The sequence below is a fragment of the Marmota marmota genome, unplaced genomic scaffold (assembly GCF_001458135.2).
Source record: "Marmota marmota marmota unplaced genomic scaffold, marMar, whole genome shotgun sequence".
Lineage (NCBI taxonomy): Eukaryota > Metazoa > Chordata > Mammalia > Rodentia > Sciuridae > Marmota > Marmota marmota.
Window position 1 is genome coordinate 13,135,274 of NW_026000057.1, and position 22,088 is coordinate 13,157,361.

Consider the following 22,088-nt stretch of genomic DNA (forward strand, 5'->3'; position numbering starts at 1 on the left):
ATAACATCATTGATGGAAATTTTTTAGGTTCTTGGTTGTTTTGTGTGCTGGATCATTATTTCTGTATCATTATATGTCAACATATATCTTCAAGTACAATTGTATTGTTTTGACATTTTCTCTCTGCGTATTGAAATTGCTCTCACAGCAAACTATTCACATCTTAGAATGCCATCCTGGCTTCTTAAGTCCACTGGAGACTGATAACCTCACTTTGGACCTTACACTGTGTGAATTGGTACCCATGCTCCTAAAGCACAATAGCTTCAGGCAACAGACAGCCCTGTTGCTCTCACCTTCTGCCTGTGCTGAGGCTGGAAGCATTAGATAAATTAAAAGCTTGTGTATTTTGTACTGGGCCTTTTCAGTTCATCAATTATCCCTGAGAAACAGCAACAAAGGCCAATTTTAGAGACTTCAAAACTTCCTGTAATCATGATTCCTGGCCATGGTTGTAGGGTCAGGAGTTCCCCTGGGATCAAGCCCAGAACATGCTGAATCTTGAACAGGTTACTAAGGGCCAGAGATGGTTTTAACATGTTGCTCACCAAAGTATCCTTATGCCACTCAACATTTCATTCAGTCTCTTTAACTGAGAATAAAATATGTTTAGCTCCGTTTTATCAGCTTTCAATCTGCCATAAATTACTGTGGGACCAAACCACAAAGGAAATGTTTATCTTCAAGACTCTAATATACATGAAGATACTGAGCTCCAGGAGTGTATATTCTGTTTAAGGATTGTCCCCTGCAAACACACGCATAAGCACAGCCACATTCAAACAGTCCCCTCCTCACCCTAGTTTTTATTATTCTTGAGGGGAGATCTCTGGGGTTATAAAAGCTGTTTTCCCCCCTTCTACCCTGAAATTAATGCAAACAGCAAAGCTGGATCTTCTTCATCCTCATTGTTAAGGCCTCAAATGAAGGTCTTGTCACCAGACGGGGGCGGGAAGGCACTGGAGCGCAGCAGCACAGAGAGCATCTGAATTCCCCCCTCTATGACTGATTGGTAGAGAACTGGAAAGCAGCGACCGGCCCCCTGCAGCTCGATTAGCCATTGGCTGGAAAGAGGTGGCAATCAGGGCGGGCCAAGGCTGATGCGCTCGCTTCAGCTCGATGCTGCCACCGCGGTCGGGTTGCGCTGCCGCCGCTGCAGCCGCTGCCTGGGTTCCTCCCTCCGTCTCTGCCTGGAGGCTGTCTCTTGGGCTCCGGGCGCAGACACCATGGTGAGTACTTTCAGCCGGGTCAGGTAGGAACCTCGCGCTTTGTCGGAGGCTCTCTTTGGCTGTCTAGCGTGATGCGGGTCCGCAGGCGCGCACCACCGCCGCGCCGCGGGGGAAGCCTCGGTTGCCCGCATTCCAGGGGGGAGACGGGAATGCCAGGGGTAGTTTCGGGAGCGATCAGTGCCTCTGCTTCCCGAGCCGGTCCTCTGAGCGGCGCCCCAGCTTCCCGAGCTCGGGAAAGGAAGGTGCGGCCGAGGTGCGGGTGGTTCCCGGCTCCCGCAGGGCCCGCGAGTAGGGAAGGCTGAGCGCCCGAGAGAGGGAGGCTCCGGGTGCCTTTCGCATTCTGTGCCGGGTCTTCAGCTTGTCTCCCGAGTTGACAGGTGAGTGGGGGTGAGAAGATGGCGTGGGGAAAGGGCGGGTGGTAAAGGGGAGAATCTGCCCCTAATGGGGGAGGGGAGTTGCCCGCGACGATCCACCTCTGTTGGTATAATAGAGTACCCCTAATAGAGCCGGGGTGGAGGGCTGGGTAAAAGGTTAAAGGGCGCAGTGGAAGCAGATGCAGCGGCCTGGCTCCCAAGCTCCTTCCACCTACAGCCCGCGGGCCCCTGACACTCCGGTTTCTCCCTACAGTACGGATTTGTGAATCATGCTCTGGAACTGCTGGTGATCCGCAATTATGGCCCCGAAGTGTGGGAAGACATCAAGTAAGTGACCGGCTTTTCTATCAGGGATCGCCCGTTGGAGCCCTGCGTGGGGGATCCTGATGAGAGGCCCCTAGCATGGTCCCCCGCACTTAATGACTTCTTTGCCTGCCTCCTGGAGGGGTGGCGGGTGCGCATCCTCGGAGTTGCCTCCACCCGCCCTTATGCTCCTCTCCTGGCTGCAGCTTTGCTCCCACGCCCCGAACTGGGACCCGGAGAGGAGGGGTGGCCGGGGCGGGGCTGGGAGGACTAGAGCCACCGAAAGGAGCTCCTTGGGGTCAATGCGGCCTCCAGACCCAGCCAGAGCGTGGGAACACTGTAAGAGAGCCTATGGCTCCCAGGCCCAGCAGGCTGGTCAGCTCCCACGCAGAGAGGGGGGCCCAAGGGACTGCACAGGCCTGTCTGCGAGGCAAATGTTACCAGAGGCCTTAAAAATAAACGGAAGACCTGAGCTCCTTTATGATTTACACATGGCGTAGACACATAAAATTAAGGGTTTTTTTTTTTTTTTTTGTATGCTAAAATGCACTCAATTTCTTGAGCAAGTGCATCAAATGTATTTATTCCTCTGAAATAAAGTGTAATTGGAATACTTTCTTTTTAATTTCCCCACAATTCCCTTGGGACCTAATTTATTTGTGTTTCGTGATGAAGCTTGACAGTTCTGGGTGGGCATTCTGGTTTCAATCTAGAGCCTGGAGCCCAGTACTGAGGATATGAACTGAAATATCACACACCTGTGATTTTGAACCTGTTATAATGATGAGTCATCATCTCAGCCCCTGAATCATTTCAGTCTACCAAAAGTTACCTCTCTCTCCCACACTTAAGAAATTTGCATCTAATATTATAACTGACCACCACCAACTAGCTATACCAAACCATATTGTAGATTATAATCTTAGAGTAATAATCAGCCTATCACATTCTATCATATTCTAATAGTGGTGGAGAGAAAGGTTACCTCTGTAAGTAGATAAAAACATTTTTATATATTCTGATTTCCCTTAGTCACTGAATTTATTTTGTTATCTCATGTAGGTAACAACTCCTTGCTATTGTTTGGTAAGCACATTGTGAATATTATCAATCATTTCTAACAGGTCTTATTAAGCAATAATAGGATAGTGACTTCTTAGAATTATATACTTCCATGGAAATGACAGAGGTTATAAATTCATCCCTAGAATGCAATATCTTTCCCTGGATCTGCAATCATTAAGCATTTTTTCTTATTTCATACATCATTTACATTACTCACAGAATGCATCTATATATTACAAAAAGATGTTGAGATTTGGCTATTATAAATCAAACAATAATCTAGGCCCTAAGGCTTACTTTGAGACTTTGATTTTCTTTCCACCTTTTAAATATATTTATACGTTTACAGTGGTTGGTAGACAGTTATAGAACGGCAAACACACAGAACAAGGTTTTAAACAGGGTAATTTAAATACAGGATTATTTGTAAGCTACTTTCTATGTAAATTTATAAAAGCAACTTACATATAATGTTTTCTCATGTGTAAAACAGAAATTTCCAGATTTTCTGGTGGCTATACTATGACAATGAATGTTTATAATTTCAAGAGCATAATAAAAGATGACTATGATGATTAAACAGTATTTACAGAATTTAACCACATTTAGAATGTATGTCCTATCTATTACCATCATCAGTTCAGATAACTGGTAAATATAGAGATGAAAACTTATACTTCCAAAACTTTTAAAAAATTTAAATGATCAAAACAATTATCAATATTGATCACATTTTCCTCAGAGGGGATGAAAATCTAAAAACACAAATTTCATTGATGAGAATTTCCAAATTATGATAAGAATAATAAGTTATGTGCAACTTTAAAAAATTATTAATTTTTATTTATTCATTTATTTTCAACACTGGGGATTGAACCCAGGGACATTCTATTGCTGCTCCACCTCCTCAGCTCTTTTTAGTTTTTATTTTGTGACAAGCGGTAATAACAGTCATCAAAACAACATTGTTTTTGTAAAAATGAAACAGGTCATAGGGTATTATTTTTTTCATTTAAAATACCTTACAGGATTATTTTCCAGCAAGGAGAATACTGTTGGTTGAACTAGTATGGGCAATCCAGACATTAATTTTCATTCTCTTTCCCCTTCTCTTCTTCCTCCTATCCCCCTCCTTTTTCTGAAGCATTCTTTTGGTGGATCCTAGCCTGTATTAGGGGATGCAGTTTAATATCAATGCCAGTGACCCTGGTTTAGCTCTGCGCTGAGGGAATTGGTCTCCTACCCAGTTCTCCTGAGGGATTGTTAAATGCCCACTGGAAGATTATTTGCTTACCTCAGCAGAAATTTTCACTGCCTGAGGAGAGAGGAGGAGAAATTAGAGGAGTGTAATTGAAAAATGCTGCTAAAATGATTCTGATCCTTCCTCCCTATTCCACCTTCCACTCCAAGGAAAATCATGGCATTTATTGGTTGAAGATACTTTCAGCTTGAACTTTTTATAATGAGAAATTTAATATGTAAGAAAACATTTTTCTTTGTCTCAATAAGTAACAAACTGCTCTATCTTCTTCTTTGGCCTATGAAAAACTAAGTAGATGTTCAAATATTTTATATACTACTTTTTTGTTTTAGTAGGAAATGGCCATCCATCTTCATGAGAAAGGATGCCAAACATTTAATGACAAATAAAACCCTAAGTAACAGAATCCAGACAGAAAATTCTTAGTGGATAAAACCAAAAATGCTTCATTGTAAACTCAGCATCCACTTTACTCTTACCAACAGTATAACCATTTCACAGGGGCATTAAATTCCCCTTCTTAGGAAAATGAAAAATTGTCCAAACCAAAGGCTAGCAAACTTTGTCTTGAAGGACCACATACTAAATGTCTTAGGTGCTATGGACCAAATAAAAATTGAAGACATTGTGTATAATCTACAGAATATTAAAATGTAACTCTTTAAAGGTGTAACAACCATTCTTACCTCCTGGACCAGAAAACAAAAATGCACTGGGCCAGGCTCAACCCACTGGCTACAGATTGCTTACCTCTGATCTACACATTAAATAGCACGAAAAAACAAAAGAGACCTTTAAATCTACTTCAAATCCTGTTTTTTTGATATCCATTAAAGTTTCCTATGGTCCTTTTAAGAGGCCATGCTTCCTAAATAAGGAGAAAAATCAATGATTAATCTAGAAAACACATAAAGTCAGGATTTATTTATATTAAAAGTGCATCTAAATACTTGTTTTAACCATCTATCTAAACCTTGCATCAGCACTGGATAAACTAATTATTTCATTGAGTTCAATTTTAGATTTTTCTAACTTCACTGGAACATATGGATTTTAAAGATGGTTTCAAAAAATTGAAAAATCTAAGATGATTAAAAATCTATTAAAAAACAAATAACACATTCTACAGATTTAGCTTAGTGGTGAAGCACATGCTTAGACACACAAGACCCTGATTTCAATCCCCCAAACTGCACAAAATTTTAATAAGAAATAGCACCTTTCTAAAATCGATAATCATTTACCTAGAATTGAGCAGGCTACTGAATATCTTTTTAACTATGAAGTGCTACACAAAGTATTGATAAGCCTTACTCTGTTTTACTAAAAGATCTGAGATAAACAGTTGGATCAAGATTTTGATATGAGGAAAATAAGTTTGATAATAATTTAATGACATTGCTATTTGACAAATATTGTAGTTAATTCCTCTAGAGGGTTGTCAATTATTTTCCCTTCTGTTAAGAATACATAATTGTTTCGTATGGTTTTATCTGATTTCCTTATAGCAGGGCCTAATACTTTTTCATGCATTGATTCATTTTCTCTTTCATATATCGTTAAGCTTATCTTTAGTGAGCATAGTTTAGTGTTTCAAGCACTGAGGATAGAAAAGCAAATGATGTAATCCATTGCTTTCAGAGAGTCTAGAGATATCAGGATATTTTTGGTCTTTTTCTCCCCCTACTTTTCCTGTCTGAAACTCAAATATGGAAACATTTTACATGTGAGACAACATATACTGATCTTCCAGTTTTTAAATTAACATTTCCAGTTGAATTTGTTAATCATGAATTCAACATTGCGGTTCAAGTAAACAAACATTTTGTTATAAAATGATTATGTGGTTCTCAAGTTGCTTACACTTTCTAAGTCTCAACTTCAAAAGGAAAAAAAAAAAATATATATATATATATATATATATATATATATATAATAGGGTTGTTGTAATAATAATGTCTGCAAAATGCTTAGTGCAATTCTTAAATAGCAGCTTAATTAATGGTAGCTTTTTAATCACTTTATTGTAAAATCAGTGCTTTTCAATATTACTCTTCCCCAGCTCATCTGAAAGATATGAAATTTTCTTTTAATAGTAGCAACCTGGAGTGGTTGGGGATTTAACTTGGTGGCAGAGTGCTTGCCTAGTATGTGCAAGGCCCTGGGTTTAATCCCCAGAACGATTTAAAAAATATCTACGCATGTATCTATGTATCTATCTGTCTACACACACACACACACACACACACACACACACACACACACCTGTTGCAGTCTACAAACTATATATTCATCTAAATGTTTCCATATCACTCTAGGATAAGTGGTAACTACAATGTGTGTTTATTTATTTATTTGTTTGTCTGTTCTCCCTCTCTTATCCATTTCCTGTAACTGGTACCAGTAACTTTGAATCTGAAGTGCCTTTTAGACACTTCTGTTCTTTACTTCTGGCTCATATTACCTTCCCTTGCATTCCTCAAAAAGTCCTTCTTTAGCTCTTCTCAGTCTGTTTAGTTCTCTTTCTATACATCCTGTGGATTATGGGAAAAATATTATTTGCATTATTCTATTTCCAGCTGAAGTTCTACTTTGGAGTCAATCTCATGTTATACTCTTCAAACCACTTCCCTGCCCCTAGTGCTTATTGATTGTCAGAAAACACCATGTATTCTCTGAGTGTTCATTTTATTAAAACAAATTCAGACATTATGGTTAAAAGAAGCGCATGCTTTGCTATGAACTAGTTACAATCCTTTGTAGTCGTCTATCCAAGTATGTCATCATGTTTTGCCATGTTTTGATTAAATTTTCATATTTATGAAGACATGAGTTAAGGTATACCTCTTCATATCTGTTCTCAAGTAGGAATAAACCTATGTATATTTTCAAATGTTAATGGTTCTTTATATTATAAAGCTATTTAAAATGTCCAAAATCCTTTCTTCTCTACAATTTCAGTTGAGTGTTACAATATCTATTTGAACTATGAAAGACTTCCTAACAGACAGAAAAATAGGAAAACCAGGTCCTTGTTAGGATCAGGATTTTTTTTTCTGAAGAAACTTACTTATGTCTGGAGCAATTTGGGGGAACTAGATGTCTAAATATAAACCATTTCATATTGCCAGTGAGCTCTTTGCATGAGGCTCTCCCAGAACCTGGACTATGTTGGGGAGCAACGTGGCCCTTGGTGATAAGGCTAGTCAGAACTTTATCTCAAGTGCTTTGATTTGTTTTGCATCTTTATTTTTTTTATGATTTGAAGAATCCATATAAAATCTTTATTTTCTTTGTATTCTGCATTTTTTGAAAATTAAAAGAAAATCAAAGAACTATAGTGTTTAATTTAGTGTGTCAGAAAAGGAACTCCACACATTACAATGAGCACCAGAAGAAAAAATGAGATCTATGTTTTCCTTCTTTATATATCCAGTTATGGTGATGGCAAATATTAAGTAGAGATGGCTGCTGTTTACAAGAACAATGTCCTTTCTACCGTCTTCTTTTCTCCAGAATAAGGGACTCTGGCAAATGTTTCTCTTTAATGTGTTGGACAGCAGTAGTTATGGGTTGATACTGTGCAGTCTCACAGACCCAACAGGAAAACACACATAAGTAAATGAACACTATAAAGAAACCTCAACTGGCCTAATTCACATGGTGACAACTCAGAAGACAACAATACCTGGAGCTTTTGCATTTGCTACTTTGTCTCCTTGTCTAGTGAAGAGGAAATAGTAAGGAAAATGGTGTCTTTGTTGTTTGTGTCTAGCAAAATGTAGCACCTCTTTCTATATGAACTACATCAAAAGATATTGAGGTCAGAGAGATTTCTAGACTAGGTTAAATATTCTGAAGTTTTTGATATTTTGATATTTTGAGAGTATTTCATTGGTCATTATTGCAAATTCTGATCTACTTGCCATTCATGCTGAATCATTAAATATTAAATTGTTGAAATCCTTACTAGTCCATCTTCAAATTACCTAATCATGGCTACCTCTCAGTCTGTATGTCACATTTACTCTTACCACTCCTGCCCATGTTCAGTTCCTCAAACATACTGAATTTTTAGATGTGTCCCAGTAACATCTGCACTTGGAATGGGCTTCTTTTCTTCACTCTCTTTACCTCCTCCTATAAAAATATATAGGTATCAGCTTTGAATGGTCACAACAAATGTTACTTGGTAAAGGAACATCTCATATTCAAAACTGTAGTTTCCCTTCATAGTATACGTAAGACTTTATAATTATGTCTGTCTACCCTCCTTAACTACCCCTAGGAGAAATGTCGATAAAATGTTATGTGTTTCTTTTTTTCAATACTTTACCAGCCACTCTCTGTAAATATAATATGTATAAATTCTTATGTATGAATTACCTTTTGTATTCTTAATTTCCAGAGACCACAGAACACATATTTGTCACAGATATTTTTCTGCAACCGAAATTTATAATGTTGGAATTATAACATCTTCACCCTATTTAGTAAGATATATTTTCTATTGAAATAGACATTTTCCACCCACCTTTATCGATATGATTGACAAATTAAAATTGTATGTACTCAGTGTATACAACTTGATGATTTGATGTATGTACACACTGAGGAATAATCACCATAGACAAGCTAACATACCCCTCACCTCTTATGGTTATTCCTTTATAGTAATAAGAACACTTAAGATCCACCCTTTTAGCAAATTGCAAATATACATTATAATGTTCTTAACCAGTTTCACTTTAGAAAATAAATCATTCTTATATCAGTAAAGGCAAAAGATATGCTAATTAATGATAGCATATCCATTTGGAAGGGAGGGAGTTCTTTATGTTGTCTTATGGACATTTTGGAAGGTTTACGAATGCTGTTGTTGGATTTTCCAATTTCCTATGAGAAAAGGCAGTTACTGGATTGAATTCAGGACATGACGGAATCCTTTAGCATGCATTTCAAAGGCAGGTATGTGTGATACTGCTTCAAGTCAATGTCATAGACAGTAGATAAATGTCTGTACTACTGAAATTAAATTTGAAAACCAGATGGGAATGCTCAGAGTGTCATTCTGTTTTGAATGTAATATCTCACTTATATTAGACTGTTACCATATGGATCTGCAGTCACAGTCCTAAGTGCTTCATCCTCATTTCACTTAATCTTCATTCCACCAATAATGCGCTCATTATTCTCATTTTATAAATAGGAGAATTGAGACTGTGAAACCTTAGCAAAAACTGCTTTAAGCCATGTAGCTGTACTGATCAGATCAGGGATTTGGATATAGGTGGGCTTGTGACCATCTACTATGTGCTTTCTCCCAGTGAGCAGGACCTGCAACTTTCTCCTTCCCAAAGCCAATCAATTTAGGAAGGATATGGGTGATGTACATGTGTGTTAGTACTGCCTGCTTTTGCTTTTATGGAATGTTCTGGCACTTGCACAGATTATTTTAATTATAATATTTTTAAAGGCAGTTTTATTTTATCAACCATCACAGGCACTCAAGGAAATTTCAACTTCCAAACTTTTGAGGAAGTTATTTATTTACTTTTTTTTTTTTTTTTTTTTTTTTGAGAAGAGCTACGAATTGATGCACTCCCAGGGTTAAGAATGAAGTTGCTGATAAGGGCTCATTTGAAATGATTGTGGATATGTTTTAAAAAATGAGGAAGTTGCTATTCAGGGTCTCCCATGCCAGGCTAGTCACAGGAAAAACAAAAACAAAAACCTAAGATATGAGTGTCCCTCATGAAAGTGTAGAGGGATGAACATAAGACTCACAGGGATTGACCTCTAGTGAAAGATCTTGAAGCTATTCATGGATTTAAAGGGCACTTCTTCTCCTGGACAGCCTCCTTGAGCTAGATTCTCTCTTTGGGAGTTCAGACTTACTAGAAACAGTAATAATACAGAGGATACTCATGCATCCCAGGCAGTTAGAAAAAAGCAATATAAAATTTTTAATTTTTAGATGCAATGTACAGTTATTATCTGTGGTTTATAATGGGACATTTTAATTTTAATAATGATTGGACACCACACAATATTATGGTATCCTAGCTCTTTCCAGTGGACCATCCAAGGAACTATTATCCAGACTTCTGTGTATTGTCTTTTAATACCACTCAGCTCCAATAATGCTTACAGGATCAGCATTCCTTGGAACTGTCCAAGACAAGAACTTACTCATTTGAGACTCTGTTTTCTAACACCTATATTTAGGGTTTCCAATTGCAGAACACCTGTTTTCATAGCTCCACAACAACTTCGTTATCTCAAGATGAGCAGTCCTTGAAATGTGCTTGTGGGAAAAAGTAGAGAGTAGCAGGAACACAATGTCAGGACATGGATTCAGTTTGTTTTTAGGTTCACATATGGTAATTAAGGAATATCTCCGTAAGTAAAGATTTATGAGAAATTTTGCTTGGACATTTTTGACAAATTGTCTATTTTTTTAAAAAAAATGAATATCACAAAATAATGTGAATTTTCAAAGTAAGCAGTGGACTTTTGCCAGTTATGTTTGATTGCTTGTAGGGTGTTTGGAAACATGTGGGGAAATATATTTAATTCATTTCCTCATTTTAAAACATGCACACATTTATTTAGCACAAGATTGTTTCACACATTTGAGTTAGGTACCAGTTGTCAATTAAAATCCAAAAATCCCAATCCAAAAACACCACTTTTTTTTGGGGGGGGGGGAAGGTAATAAGAAAAAACAAAAGATTGGTTTAAGTTCCAATAGTCTCTAACAGTGTAGGAAATGAATTTCTACTAGGAAAATTATTCATTTAAAAATACTTAATTTTTAAGTAGTTATTGAGAAATCCTAGCTATAATGCATAGAATTTGTTATCATTTGGTCATGATTTTAAGACAGGGGAGATAGAGCTTGGTTTGGCAAGTTTAGTTCATAAATTGTATCATTTAATCAACAAAGTAAATGTTTGGTTAAGTTATTCTGATACTGAATGAGAATTAATAAGATTTTATCTTCATTCTTCTCTTATCCGTTCTTCCTCTTCCTCTTTTCCCTCTTCCTTCATCTTTTTCTTCAATACTATGATGGTCACCTGTTAGATGTTGATTTAGTCAGCCTTTTAATTGAAGTTACCAAAAGACCTGAGAAGAACAATTAGAGGAGGAAAAGTTTATTTTGAAGCTCACAGTTTCAGAGGTCTCTATCCATAGAAGGCCAGCTGTATTCCTCAGGGCTCAAGATAAGGGAGAAATCCTGGCAGAAGGGTAGGGTGGAAGAACATGGCTTGGGGCATTGCACCAAGAAGGGGAGGGAGAGAGGGAGGGAGGGAAGGGGAGGAGATGCACATACTCTACTCACTAGATACAAAATATATACCCCACACCCCTAATGATCTACTTTCTCCAGCCACACCCTACCTGCCTTCAGTCACCATCCAGTTAATCCTATCAGGGATAATTCACTGATTGGACTCTCATAACCCAATCATTTCACCTCTAAACCTGCTCGAATTGTCTCACACATGAATTTTTAGGGAACACTTCACATTCAAACCATAACAGACATATTGGGCACCTTGTGAGAAGCACTATCCTAAGCCCTTTACATAGATTGAAATGACTGGAGGTAAATAGTGCTATTTCTTTGTTTTACAGAGGAGGAAATTAAACACCAAGAGGCAAACTGTCCAGATTCAGTGTGATTGCATATGGGATTAGTTTAGTTACTTATTTGGAGTGTGACTTATGGGTGAAACCAAGTGAGTTTCTCTATCTAGGTTTACTTGTGAACCAAAGAAAATGCCCTTTTCACCTCATCCTAGACCACTTTAAAACTAAACTTTAGGCCACATTAAAAATAAACCTTCTCTAAATATTTGTTAATGTTTGTTGACTGCTTTCTTGGAGTTATGCACTGAGTAGAAGAATTTGATGCTTACCCCAAGCAGAGTCATTGGGTACATAAGGTAAAGATAACAGAAAGCCCTGAAAATCATACTGTTTGAACACAGTAGAAACTGTTCATTTGGGGTTACCCAAGAGATTTAAATAGTAATCATCATCATCATCATCATCATCATCATCAAAAACATCAAAATACAAGAAATGACTACATATGAAGATGGCACTTCTGTTGGTGGTTATTTGATAGATGAAAAGGTGTATAATGCACTTTAATCCTATTTACCTATTACCTATTAAATATTACCTAGTATATTTTTGTCACCTAACAACTGAAACATAAAAGCACATCCAAAATCTTTCATTAGGGAGAACATTTTAATTAGGGTTCTCAGAGAAACCATGGTTTTCCTCACGTGTATACTAAGTGTAGTTTAAATGGCGAAGAAATTACATAATTTATTTGTGTAATGCAATGATTTAAACAAAGTCTAAATATGTGTGGTAGAACCCCTCTAGGGAAAAAAAGAAAGGAAGAAAAAAAAAAGAAAAAACCTGTGTGATATTCCCACAGGTTTTTAAGATAAATGTAATTAAAGAGCTCTAAGTAATTTTGAATAACTCAGTAGAATTTGGTGTGAAATTAGTAAGAGAAGGTGATTATTTCTTGCCATTGTACTAATGTTCACAAGGAAACATGTTTGGGTGGGCCATTTCAGAAGCTAAAGCTTGAAAGATAAAGGTCTTTAACAAAAAGACAGAAAGAAATGCACTGACTTGTGGTTAGGGGATTTCTGGGGAAATGGCTGTTACATTTTATGCACAGGTGCTGCGTGTTCTGCTTGTATCCCACTCATTTAAGGCTTGTTATGGAGTTGTGTGTGTTTCAGAGAAACTGCGTTTATTATAGAAATTGGTGACTTTTATTTCTTTGGGTTGGAAGAAAGACAATGGAGCATGGTGAAAACTTGAATTAATTAATTAATTTTATCATATGTTAAATTAGCATTTACTTATATTTTATCAGCATGGACTAAATCAGGGGCTCCAAAACTATAATTTGTAGATTAGTGTTGTTTCATAATAAAATGTTAAAGGCAAAATGACAAAAATAAGAATCAGGATATTTATGACTTTTAAACTGGAAATTCCATTTCTAGGATTTTATTTTATTTTTATATAGAAATACAGTTAACGACAAAGATGTTCAGCAAAGCATTGTTCATACATATGGAAAAAAATAAAAGCCATCTAATTTTTTACCAAGACTGCAATATGCCTATACAATGCAATTTTATTCAGTCATGGCACAAAAATATATTTATTAATATGAAAATATATCCATCAAATAGTAAGTTAAGAAGGAGATTTTAAAGCATATATATATATATATATATATATATATATATATATAATATTGAAGCATGAGTAACTTAAATATAATATTAGCAGTGGTTATCTCAGGATATGAGAGGATTATTTTTCTTTTTAGTTTTTTCCTTTCCTGTACTTTATTTATTTTTACAATTAGAAATTAGAAATGCATTAATATACAATAGCATTTCTCAAAAAATTGGTGCTTGTACATTCTGTGTTCATGAGTTTTGGATATCTACTGAAGCTTGATATAAAAGAGTCAAGTCTTTGAATAGCTCTGTCCCTTTAATATAATAGCTACCTATGTTTGGAGGAAAGGAGATCACATTTTACATATAGCTCTACACTGAATATGCAGGCAAAGGAAGCGCTGTAGTTGTTAGTAATGTGCATTAATGCTTCAACTACTTAGAACATAATTTTGCACATGTTCTTTTTACAGTTGTGGAAAGTGAGCTATAGATTTGTTCCCACTTGAGAAAACAAAGGTTAATGCTCATGCTTATGTATATTGTTTCTTCAAATTTATTTAGCTAGTAAATTCTGGATTCTGAAATTCAGAACACCATACTTCACCATGCTTACCAAAATCATTTTGTTGTTATTTTTACAGTTCTGAGGATAGAACCTAGAACCTCAAACATAATAGACAAGCACTTTACCACTTAGCTGCATCTCCAGCCCATTATTCCCTCCCTTCCCCTCTTCTCTCTCTCTCTTTCCTCCCTCTCTCCCTCTCTCCCTCTCTCTCACCTTATCACCTTATTTTTTTTAAAATAAGAAAGGAAAGAAGGAATGCTTTGACTCATGGTTAAGGGATTTCTGGGGAAATGGGTATTCCTCCATTTTATATAAAAGAACTATGTTTTCTACTTGGATCTCGTTCTAAATTCAAGGCTTATTATGGATTGGGGTGTGTTTCAAAGAAATTGAATGCATGTCTGTGGCCAGGAAATGATATGCTTTGAAGAACAATGGGTGTTCTCAGGAATATCTCCAAGCTAAAGGTGGCATAGGCTGTACCACCATTTTAAACTTTCTCTTGAGATGCATCTGCAATGAGGAAGCTTCAGAGGAGAGAAAGTGATTTGTCCTGCCTTGAATTTCCCCTGGTACGGTGTCGGTGTCTAGCTTTCCTTGTATTCTCCTGGCAACAGACAGTGACTTGGATCTGTTGGATTAAGAGTCAGAGATTGATATCCAAGTTCTGTGTATTTTTATGAATTTAACACTGGAAAAGATATATGGGAGCTTGTCAGCTCCTTTCTCCACCTAACAGTGTTTTGAAGAATGGCTTCCCCCTCTCATTTGGACATTTGTTTGAGAAAAGTAATCCAAATATCAAAATAAATGTATTTATAGAATTGTGATGACTATTAAAAATGATAACTATAATTTTCTTCCACTAATACTGTGTACATTCGAGCTACTGTGTTTAATAAGCAAAGGATATATTTGAGGATTTTATCAGTCCACTTGGCATCTCAAACTTAAAATGTTGACAACATAACTCTTGATCTTAACCACCAGTCTACCTCCAGTAGTCTCTCTCAAGTCAGCTACTGATGACAACATCCTTCTAGTTGCTCAGTCCAAAAACCTTGGTGTCATCCCTTAGACTTCTCCCTCTCACACTCTGCATCCAGTCCTTCAGCAAATCCTGTGGAACAAGCATGGAGATTTGAACCACTGCCCGTCCACTCCCCTGCTCCCACCCTGAAGTCTTTCTTACCTGAGTGTTTGCAGTAGCCTTCTAATTGGCCTGCTCAATGTGTCCTACAGGCTTTTGTTCCATGCTCAATGCAGCAGCTAGCCTCATTCATTGAACCTATGTCAGTTCTTTAGCCTCTCACATAGCAAGGGCCAGAACCTCTTCATCTCTTTCAAGTTATGTTAGTCACCCCAATGACCAACTGGATCCAAATATGGTGGCCTGTTGTGACCTCCCTGACCCATTCTCTTGGTCCTCTGCTCTGTTCCATCTACACTGGCTTCTGTAATTCCTGAGGATGCTCCCCAGCCCTTGGCACTTACCATTCCCTCTGCCCTGACCACAGTTCCCCCAGATGGCTCAGGATCACTTAGACTTCACTTATACTCTAGGTTTAGCAAGGCCTTGCCATTGTGCTTGAACATCCATCCCTCTACTCTGCTTTATTTCCCTCTGTATTTTCATTTTCTATATTACATATTAGCTTTATGCCTTGTCTATCTCCTTTACTAGAATATATGTACTCTAAGGGATTGGGGATTTTTGTCAATTTCACTGAAGATTTTATCCCTAGTGTCTAGAACAATGTTCAGCACATACAGGGACACAATGAAGGTTTGATGAATCTTTATTAAACCAAAAGTTGCTTCTTGATTATGTTTGTTCAGGGTCAAGTATTATATTGGGCATTAGAGTACTAATAAGTGTTTTATTCATTTTTTACTGGTGCTTTATAATTACATATATTAGAGTACCATTTAAATGTTGATTGTATGAAAACATAGTTAAAAATATTTTAATTTGGGAAAAGGGATGTGACAATTTCTCTTTATAACTAAACTTTTAAATATATTATCTTGATTTAAATAAATTTAAATAAAACAAATCCTATTTCAGATATAAAAACCATTGCTTATAGAATGACTATGGTAGCTACTTTGTTATTTCAACTTCTCCCCCACATTGCTCACTCATTTTTGTTTTCCAGAAAAGAGGCACAGTTAGATGAAGAAGGACAGTTTCTTGTCAGAATAATATATGATGATTCCAAAACTTATGATTTGGTTGCTGCTGCAAGCAAAGTTCTCAGTAAGTTGAATGGAATTTTTTTTCTTTGGTTCAGATACATATAGAAGCCCAAAGGAATGTATGTTTCAGTATCACAACCCTGATGGGGAGCACATTCATATGTAATGATAGGGTCAGGCTATCCCCCACCCCTCTTCTTCCCTTTACAAGCTCTTTCCAGAATGGAAAAGAGAAAATGTGCTCCATGCGCCTCCCCATAGAAAGCTATGTACTGAGGAAGGAAAAAACTATATCAATAATTAATGTAATAACTTTAATTATGATGTCAGCAATAGCATAATTAACAAGTGTATGCAGAAACTATTCCCAAATCTCTTTTTACAATCGCAAGTTATGCTAGCTACTGATAAAAGAAACAGGAAACTGTGACTTATAGGCAAAGACCATTGATATCCATATGTTCTTCAAAGGCAAAGAGTTTCATGGAGAAAGTTATACTTGAGATAATATCTGTTATTCCCACAGCATAACTTAAGCTGTAGTTTGCATAAAATACAATAAAATGTGTAGCTTTGATCAACAGTACATCAGGATTAAAAAAAAAAGTAAGTGGTTAATAATAAGAAAACTATACAGCCTCATTAGTAATCAAAATTGAAACAAAATATGAAATAACTTAAAATTGAAACTTGGTAGTTATTAAAAAATGAAATATCTATGCAGTCAAGAGTAGCATTAAAGGAGAAAGAAATCACTTCACATTTTTGATCTGATGATTAATTAAGATGACTTTTTAAAATGTTAAATATCTCTAGCAATCAGAGAAATTAAAATTAAAATTACACTGAGATTTCATCTCAATTCAGTCAGAATGGCAACAATCAGGAATAGAAGTAACAAGTGAGACCTTGTCTCTAAGTAAAATACAAAATAGGGCTGGAGATGTGGCTTGGGGGCCAAGTACCCCTGAGTTCAATCCCTGGTATTAAATAAAAGAAAAAGAATACAAGTAACAATAAATGTTGGTGAGGATATGAGCAAAAAGGTACACTCATACATTGCAGATGGGACTACAAATTAGTTCAACCCCTCTGGAAAGCAGTAAAAATTGGGAATGGAACGCCATTTGACCCAGTTATCCTACTCCTCAGTCAGTATATACCCAAAGAATTTAAAATCAGGATTTTAAACTGCATCACATCAACGTTTACACACAATTCACAATTCATAATAGCTAAGCTATGCAATCAATTTAGGTGCCCATCAATAGACGAATGGATAAAGAAAATATGGTTTATATAAGCAATAGACTATTACTCAGTCATAAAGAAGAATGACTTTATTATGTTCACCAGTAAATGTCTGAATCTGGTGACTATAATGCTAAGTGAAATAAGTGAATCCCCAAAACCAAAGGGTGAATGCTAACACACAACAAGGGGTAGGGGAGAATAGAAGTTTATTGGATTAGACAAAGGGAAGGGATTAGACTGAAGGGAAGGGAGCAGGAACAGGAAAAGCAAAGACAGTAGAATGAATCTGACATGACTTTCCTCTGTACATATATGAATACACCACATTGAGTCTCACCATTGTGCATACCCCAAGACTGGGATCCTAATTAGAATAAGATATCCTCCATGTTTATGTAAATATGTCAAAATAGATTCTACTGTCTGTTAATGTATTAATACATATTAAATAATATGTTAGTATTGTCTTCTCAGAATGCATTGAATTGTCCTGGCCAGATGTTTTTCTTTTGAACTGTGTTCACTCTGCACAAAAATTATAGCTATTTTAAATCATTTTAATATACCTTTAGCCTCCTTCTTCTTGTTAACAGTATTCTACCTGTAATATATATATGTATATATTTCTTACCTCTTTCAAACCGTAAAACAGATCTCAATGCTGGCGAAATCCTCCAAATGTTTGGGAAGATGTTTTTTGTCTTTTGTCAAGAATCTGGTTATGATACCATTTTGCGTGTCCTGGGATCTAATGTCAGAGAATTTCTACAGGTAAGCAATTTCATATTCTATCAGTAAAAGTTATGAGTTTGTGTTTCTTAAATAGAGGTTCTAGAATGCTTTTTTTTAGCTATCTGTACAAGAGTCTCATGCTGCTAAAATGGAATCATAGTGGGCTTTCCCATGTTTATTGGGTGGTCTTGAACATATTTTAGCACTTTTACTTCATATTTTTTCTTAATTTCTTGTTGCTGATCATTTCTAGTATGCAAGTCATAAATTAATATTGTTTAAACTTCACAGGGCCTATTATGATCTATTCAATGGCTTCTTAGTTATTATACATGCTAAAGTTTGTAGTTTAAAGTTTTTGACATATAATATTGTTCTATTTTCATTTTGTAAGATAGTTCCAGTTAGTAGAGTCTAGTTAAACAGTATATCAGTATTTACAAAGTCCTACCTAGAACTTGTCATTTAGGAAAAAGGATCAGGGCTCTTAGGTATCTACCTCCCCCAAAATACTGAGCATACTTGCTGTAGAGTTACCTTTTAATAAGTCTATTAGTAAGAGGAAAGTTGGAAACCTTTCAAAGTCAGTGTCGAGTGAAAAAGATAAATAATGTCACCAAAGGCCTTTATCTTATAGTCTTGTTAAAATTTACAAGTTTTTTTACTAGTAAATTACCCCATTAGATGAAAGTCTATTTCTGGATGGACTGTGCTATTTTAAGCACAGGCCTTTGTGAGACCCTCATCTTGAAATGTGTTAACATAAAAAATTATGTAGTTGTTCGCAAAGAATATTTCTAAGCTGGCTGCTGAGAGCAGCCAGACCTTGCTGGAAAATGATGTCAGTGCACACCCACTGAACTGAAGCCCAGCTTTGAGGGAATGTAAACTACTCTCAGCCCAGCTGCCTTATTGATTTAACAGCCAAAATAAGAACTTTAGTGTTTAATCAAAAATGTCTGTTGTTTACATAGGGACATTTTTCTTATAAACTTAAAACAGCATTAAATCAAGATGGAAACTGGTTTGCAATCTCCTGCTGTGGATTTACTAAACCACCATTGTCAAAAAAAAAAAAAAAAAAAAAATACTGCTTCCAAACAAAGTAGTTGCAGGAAGATATTTAAATTAAAATTATAAAATTAAACAGGCAGCATTTAAATGGGTCATTTTGAATGGATTAAAGTTTGGTACTTTCAAGTATTTGGGGGTTTAAAATTTTAGAATACATGTACCATTTTTAATATTTTTGTTGATAATTTTCACTTCATTAGTAAACTTGCAGATTTCAGTTGTTCTCTTAATATTAACATTGTCTCTCAATGATCATAGCAACACCACAAAGTTTTAATAATTCTGTTTTTAACCTCCATTCGTTATCACCATCTGCTGACCTTGTTAGGCATTGTGAGAGAGCAGCAGTTGTTTAGGTGTGTTTCTCTGTGTTCCAGAGCTGCATTGTCCTGTAGGAGAGTCCCCTAGCCACATGCCGCTGCTGAGCTTGGAAATGGGATTTGCCATAAGAGTAAAATATACAGCAGATTTCAAAGACAGTATGAAAGAATATACATTTACACGTATATAAATATATATAATAAACATATATAGTATTTATATATCTTGTATATATATATATATATATATATATGTACTGGGGGTTGAACTCAGGGGTGCACCTCCACTGAACATTATCCTTATCCCTTTTTCATTTTTTGTTTTGTGATAGGGTCTCCCTAAGTTGCTGAGGCTGGTCTCAAGCCTGTTATTCTCCTGCTTCAGGCTCAAAAGTTGAGATCCTCCTGTCTCAGCCTCACATTTCTGGGATTACAGGCATGCACCACTACACCCAGTTAACAAGACTTTAGATTATGCCAAATTTTATTTTCCCCCAATGATTAATGAGGAAACTAGATATTTAGAATACTATAAAGTTTTCATTGATATTACCCACTTTTCATCCATTGTTTTTTCTGGTTCTGAAATGGTACGTCTTCATGACAAATTGATTATGTTAGAGTTCTGAAATTTTTAGAAGTAAATATTTTTATCATCATTAGGTATATTACAGAGAAATTAAATGGAGCTTTTTCTGTATGTGACTATAAATTGAACAGTTTTCATGAGTTGTTTTAAGAACTTAGCTCAGATATAAAAATTGGTATTTGCATTAGACACAGTGATAAAATATTCTTTATGTGGTGAACTTCAACCTTTAATTATGGATTAAGACAAACTGGGTCTCATGTTATAGAGATTTTAAAGGATTTTGTTTCTTTTTCACCCATTTAAATTGAATCAATCACCAAATCTTTAAGCTCTATTACCTAAATGCTGAATTTTGAGATTCCGCTACATTTTTTTCATTTCCCACATACTTCTGATATTTCCATTTGAAGTCCTCACAGAATAATAAAATAGTAACTAAAATCATAACACAAGAGAATATTTGGCCATGTTTTAGCTGGGCAATACTCATGCATTCTACCAAAGAGTTAATTCTCTTTGGAGAGTCTAACCTCATCTAGAGATCAGGTGTCTTTCCTGCTTCTTTTCTTAACAACTGCAATATCTTCTCTCCTCTATAACCCTAGAGATTCACCCGAAATAAAAATCTGTCTCATCCCATTTTCCTGCTTAAACCTTGAGTAATTCTTCATTGATCATTGGAAAAAGTCAAACATTTAAGATAATTGAAAGTACTTCCATCCTCTTTCTATTCCTCGTCTTCCTTTCTCTCAGTCTGGCCAAACTTAACCTGTTCTGGAATCCTTATTTTGTTCTCTCTGTCCTCTGAGCTTTGGCACATGCTTTTCCCTCTGCATGGAAGGTTACACTGGTTCCTCTTCATCTAGAAAAATCTTCTTTATCCTGAGATCAGATTTCTTCTCCCAGGATGACTTTCCTCCTCTCTCCAATCTCTAAGCTATCCAAGTCAGGGTGATTGGCTTTCTCATGCTTGCATAGCACGCTCTATTTCCCAGCCACAGTTGTTCTCACGCTGCATTATTATTTCCTGTTTGTTGAACTGGAATGTAAACTTCAGGAGACCAAAGACCATGCATAATCTGTTAATGACTATATCTCCACAGATTCAATCTGTGTGTCTAAGGATGAAGGAATATCTTTTAGGGGAAAAAAAGGATATTCATTATTTGAGTATATAGTAAGGTAACACTATTAAGCAAACTCACTAATAGTTCAAGATGAATTATTTTATTAAGGACGATCAATTTGGAATGAGACAATATAGCTTTATCTAGAGATGAAGCATAAATTGTGCCATAAAAGGAATGACACAAGGGAGATTACTGTTCAATATCAAATTTTCAAGGTGCATTATTTGTATCTGTTGGTGTTTTAAATATTCATTCTAATATTTCCATTTGAAGTCTTCACAGAATAATAAAATAGTAACTGAAATCATAACACATGAGAATATTTGACCATGTTTTAGCTGGGCAATACGGACTCTTGCATTCTACCAAAGAGTTAATTCTGAAGGGCTTATAGTTTTCACTTAATATGGTTATTATATTGTGATAATACCTCAGTTCCTTTATGCAAAGTTTATATTTAAAGACAAAAAGTAAAGGTAGTATTTGTGGTTAAGTTCCAGAAAAATGTTTTTTTTTTCACATGTATTTTATGATCTCCTTTGGTTTCTTGGTTGAAACAATGGAAACTAATATATATTTTATCTCTTTGAAAGACTTTGCTTCCAACATCAAATTCATGACCTTGTGTATACAGTCATTCTTGTGCATCTACATTCAATTTTTTAAATTGACTTATTTTACCATTTTGACTTTAAAAATATAGCTAAAACTATAAATGAATACAGTAATAAACTTGAGAAATATTTTA

The 22,088-nt window shown here is 36.0% G+C and overlaps 1 protein-coding gene across 2 annotated transcripts in view; it reads left to right on the top strand.

Annotated features, from left to right (window-relative positions):
* The first annotated feature begins 1,072 nt into the window (after positions 1 to 1,072).
* Gucy1b1 (guanylate cyclase 1 soluble subunit beta 1) overlaps positions 1,073 to 22,088 on the top strand; it is a 41,948-nt gene continuing 20,932 nt past the window's right edge. The window contains exons 1-4 of one of the 2 annotated variants that reach the window (XM_015484505.2): positions 1,073 to 1,229; positions 1,857 to 1,930; positions 16,199 to 16,299; positions 18,145 to 18,263. In XM_015484505.2, coding sequence (XP_015339991.1) covers positions 1,101 to 1,229; positions 1,857 to 1,930; positions 16,199 to 16,299; positions 18,145 to 18,263 — 423 coding nt within the window. In that variant the 5' untranslated portion in view covers positions 1,073 to 1,100. Of the gene's footprint in view, positions 1,230 to 1,377; positions 1,607 to 1,856; positions 1,931 to 16,198; positions 16,300 to 18,144; positions 18,264 to 22,088 lie in introns of those variants that run through there. The other variant, XM_048813552.1, reaches the window with a different exon arrangement.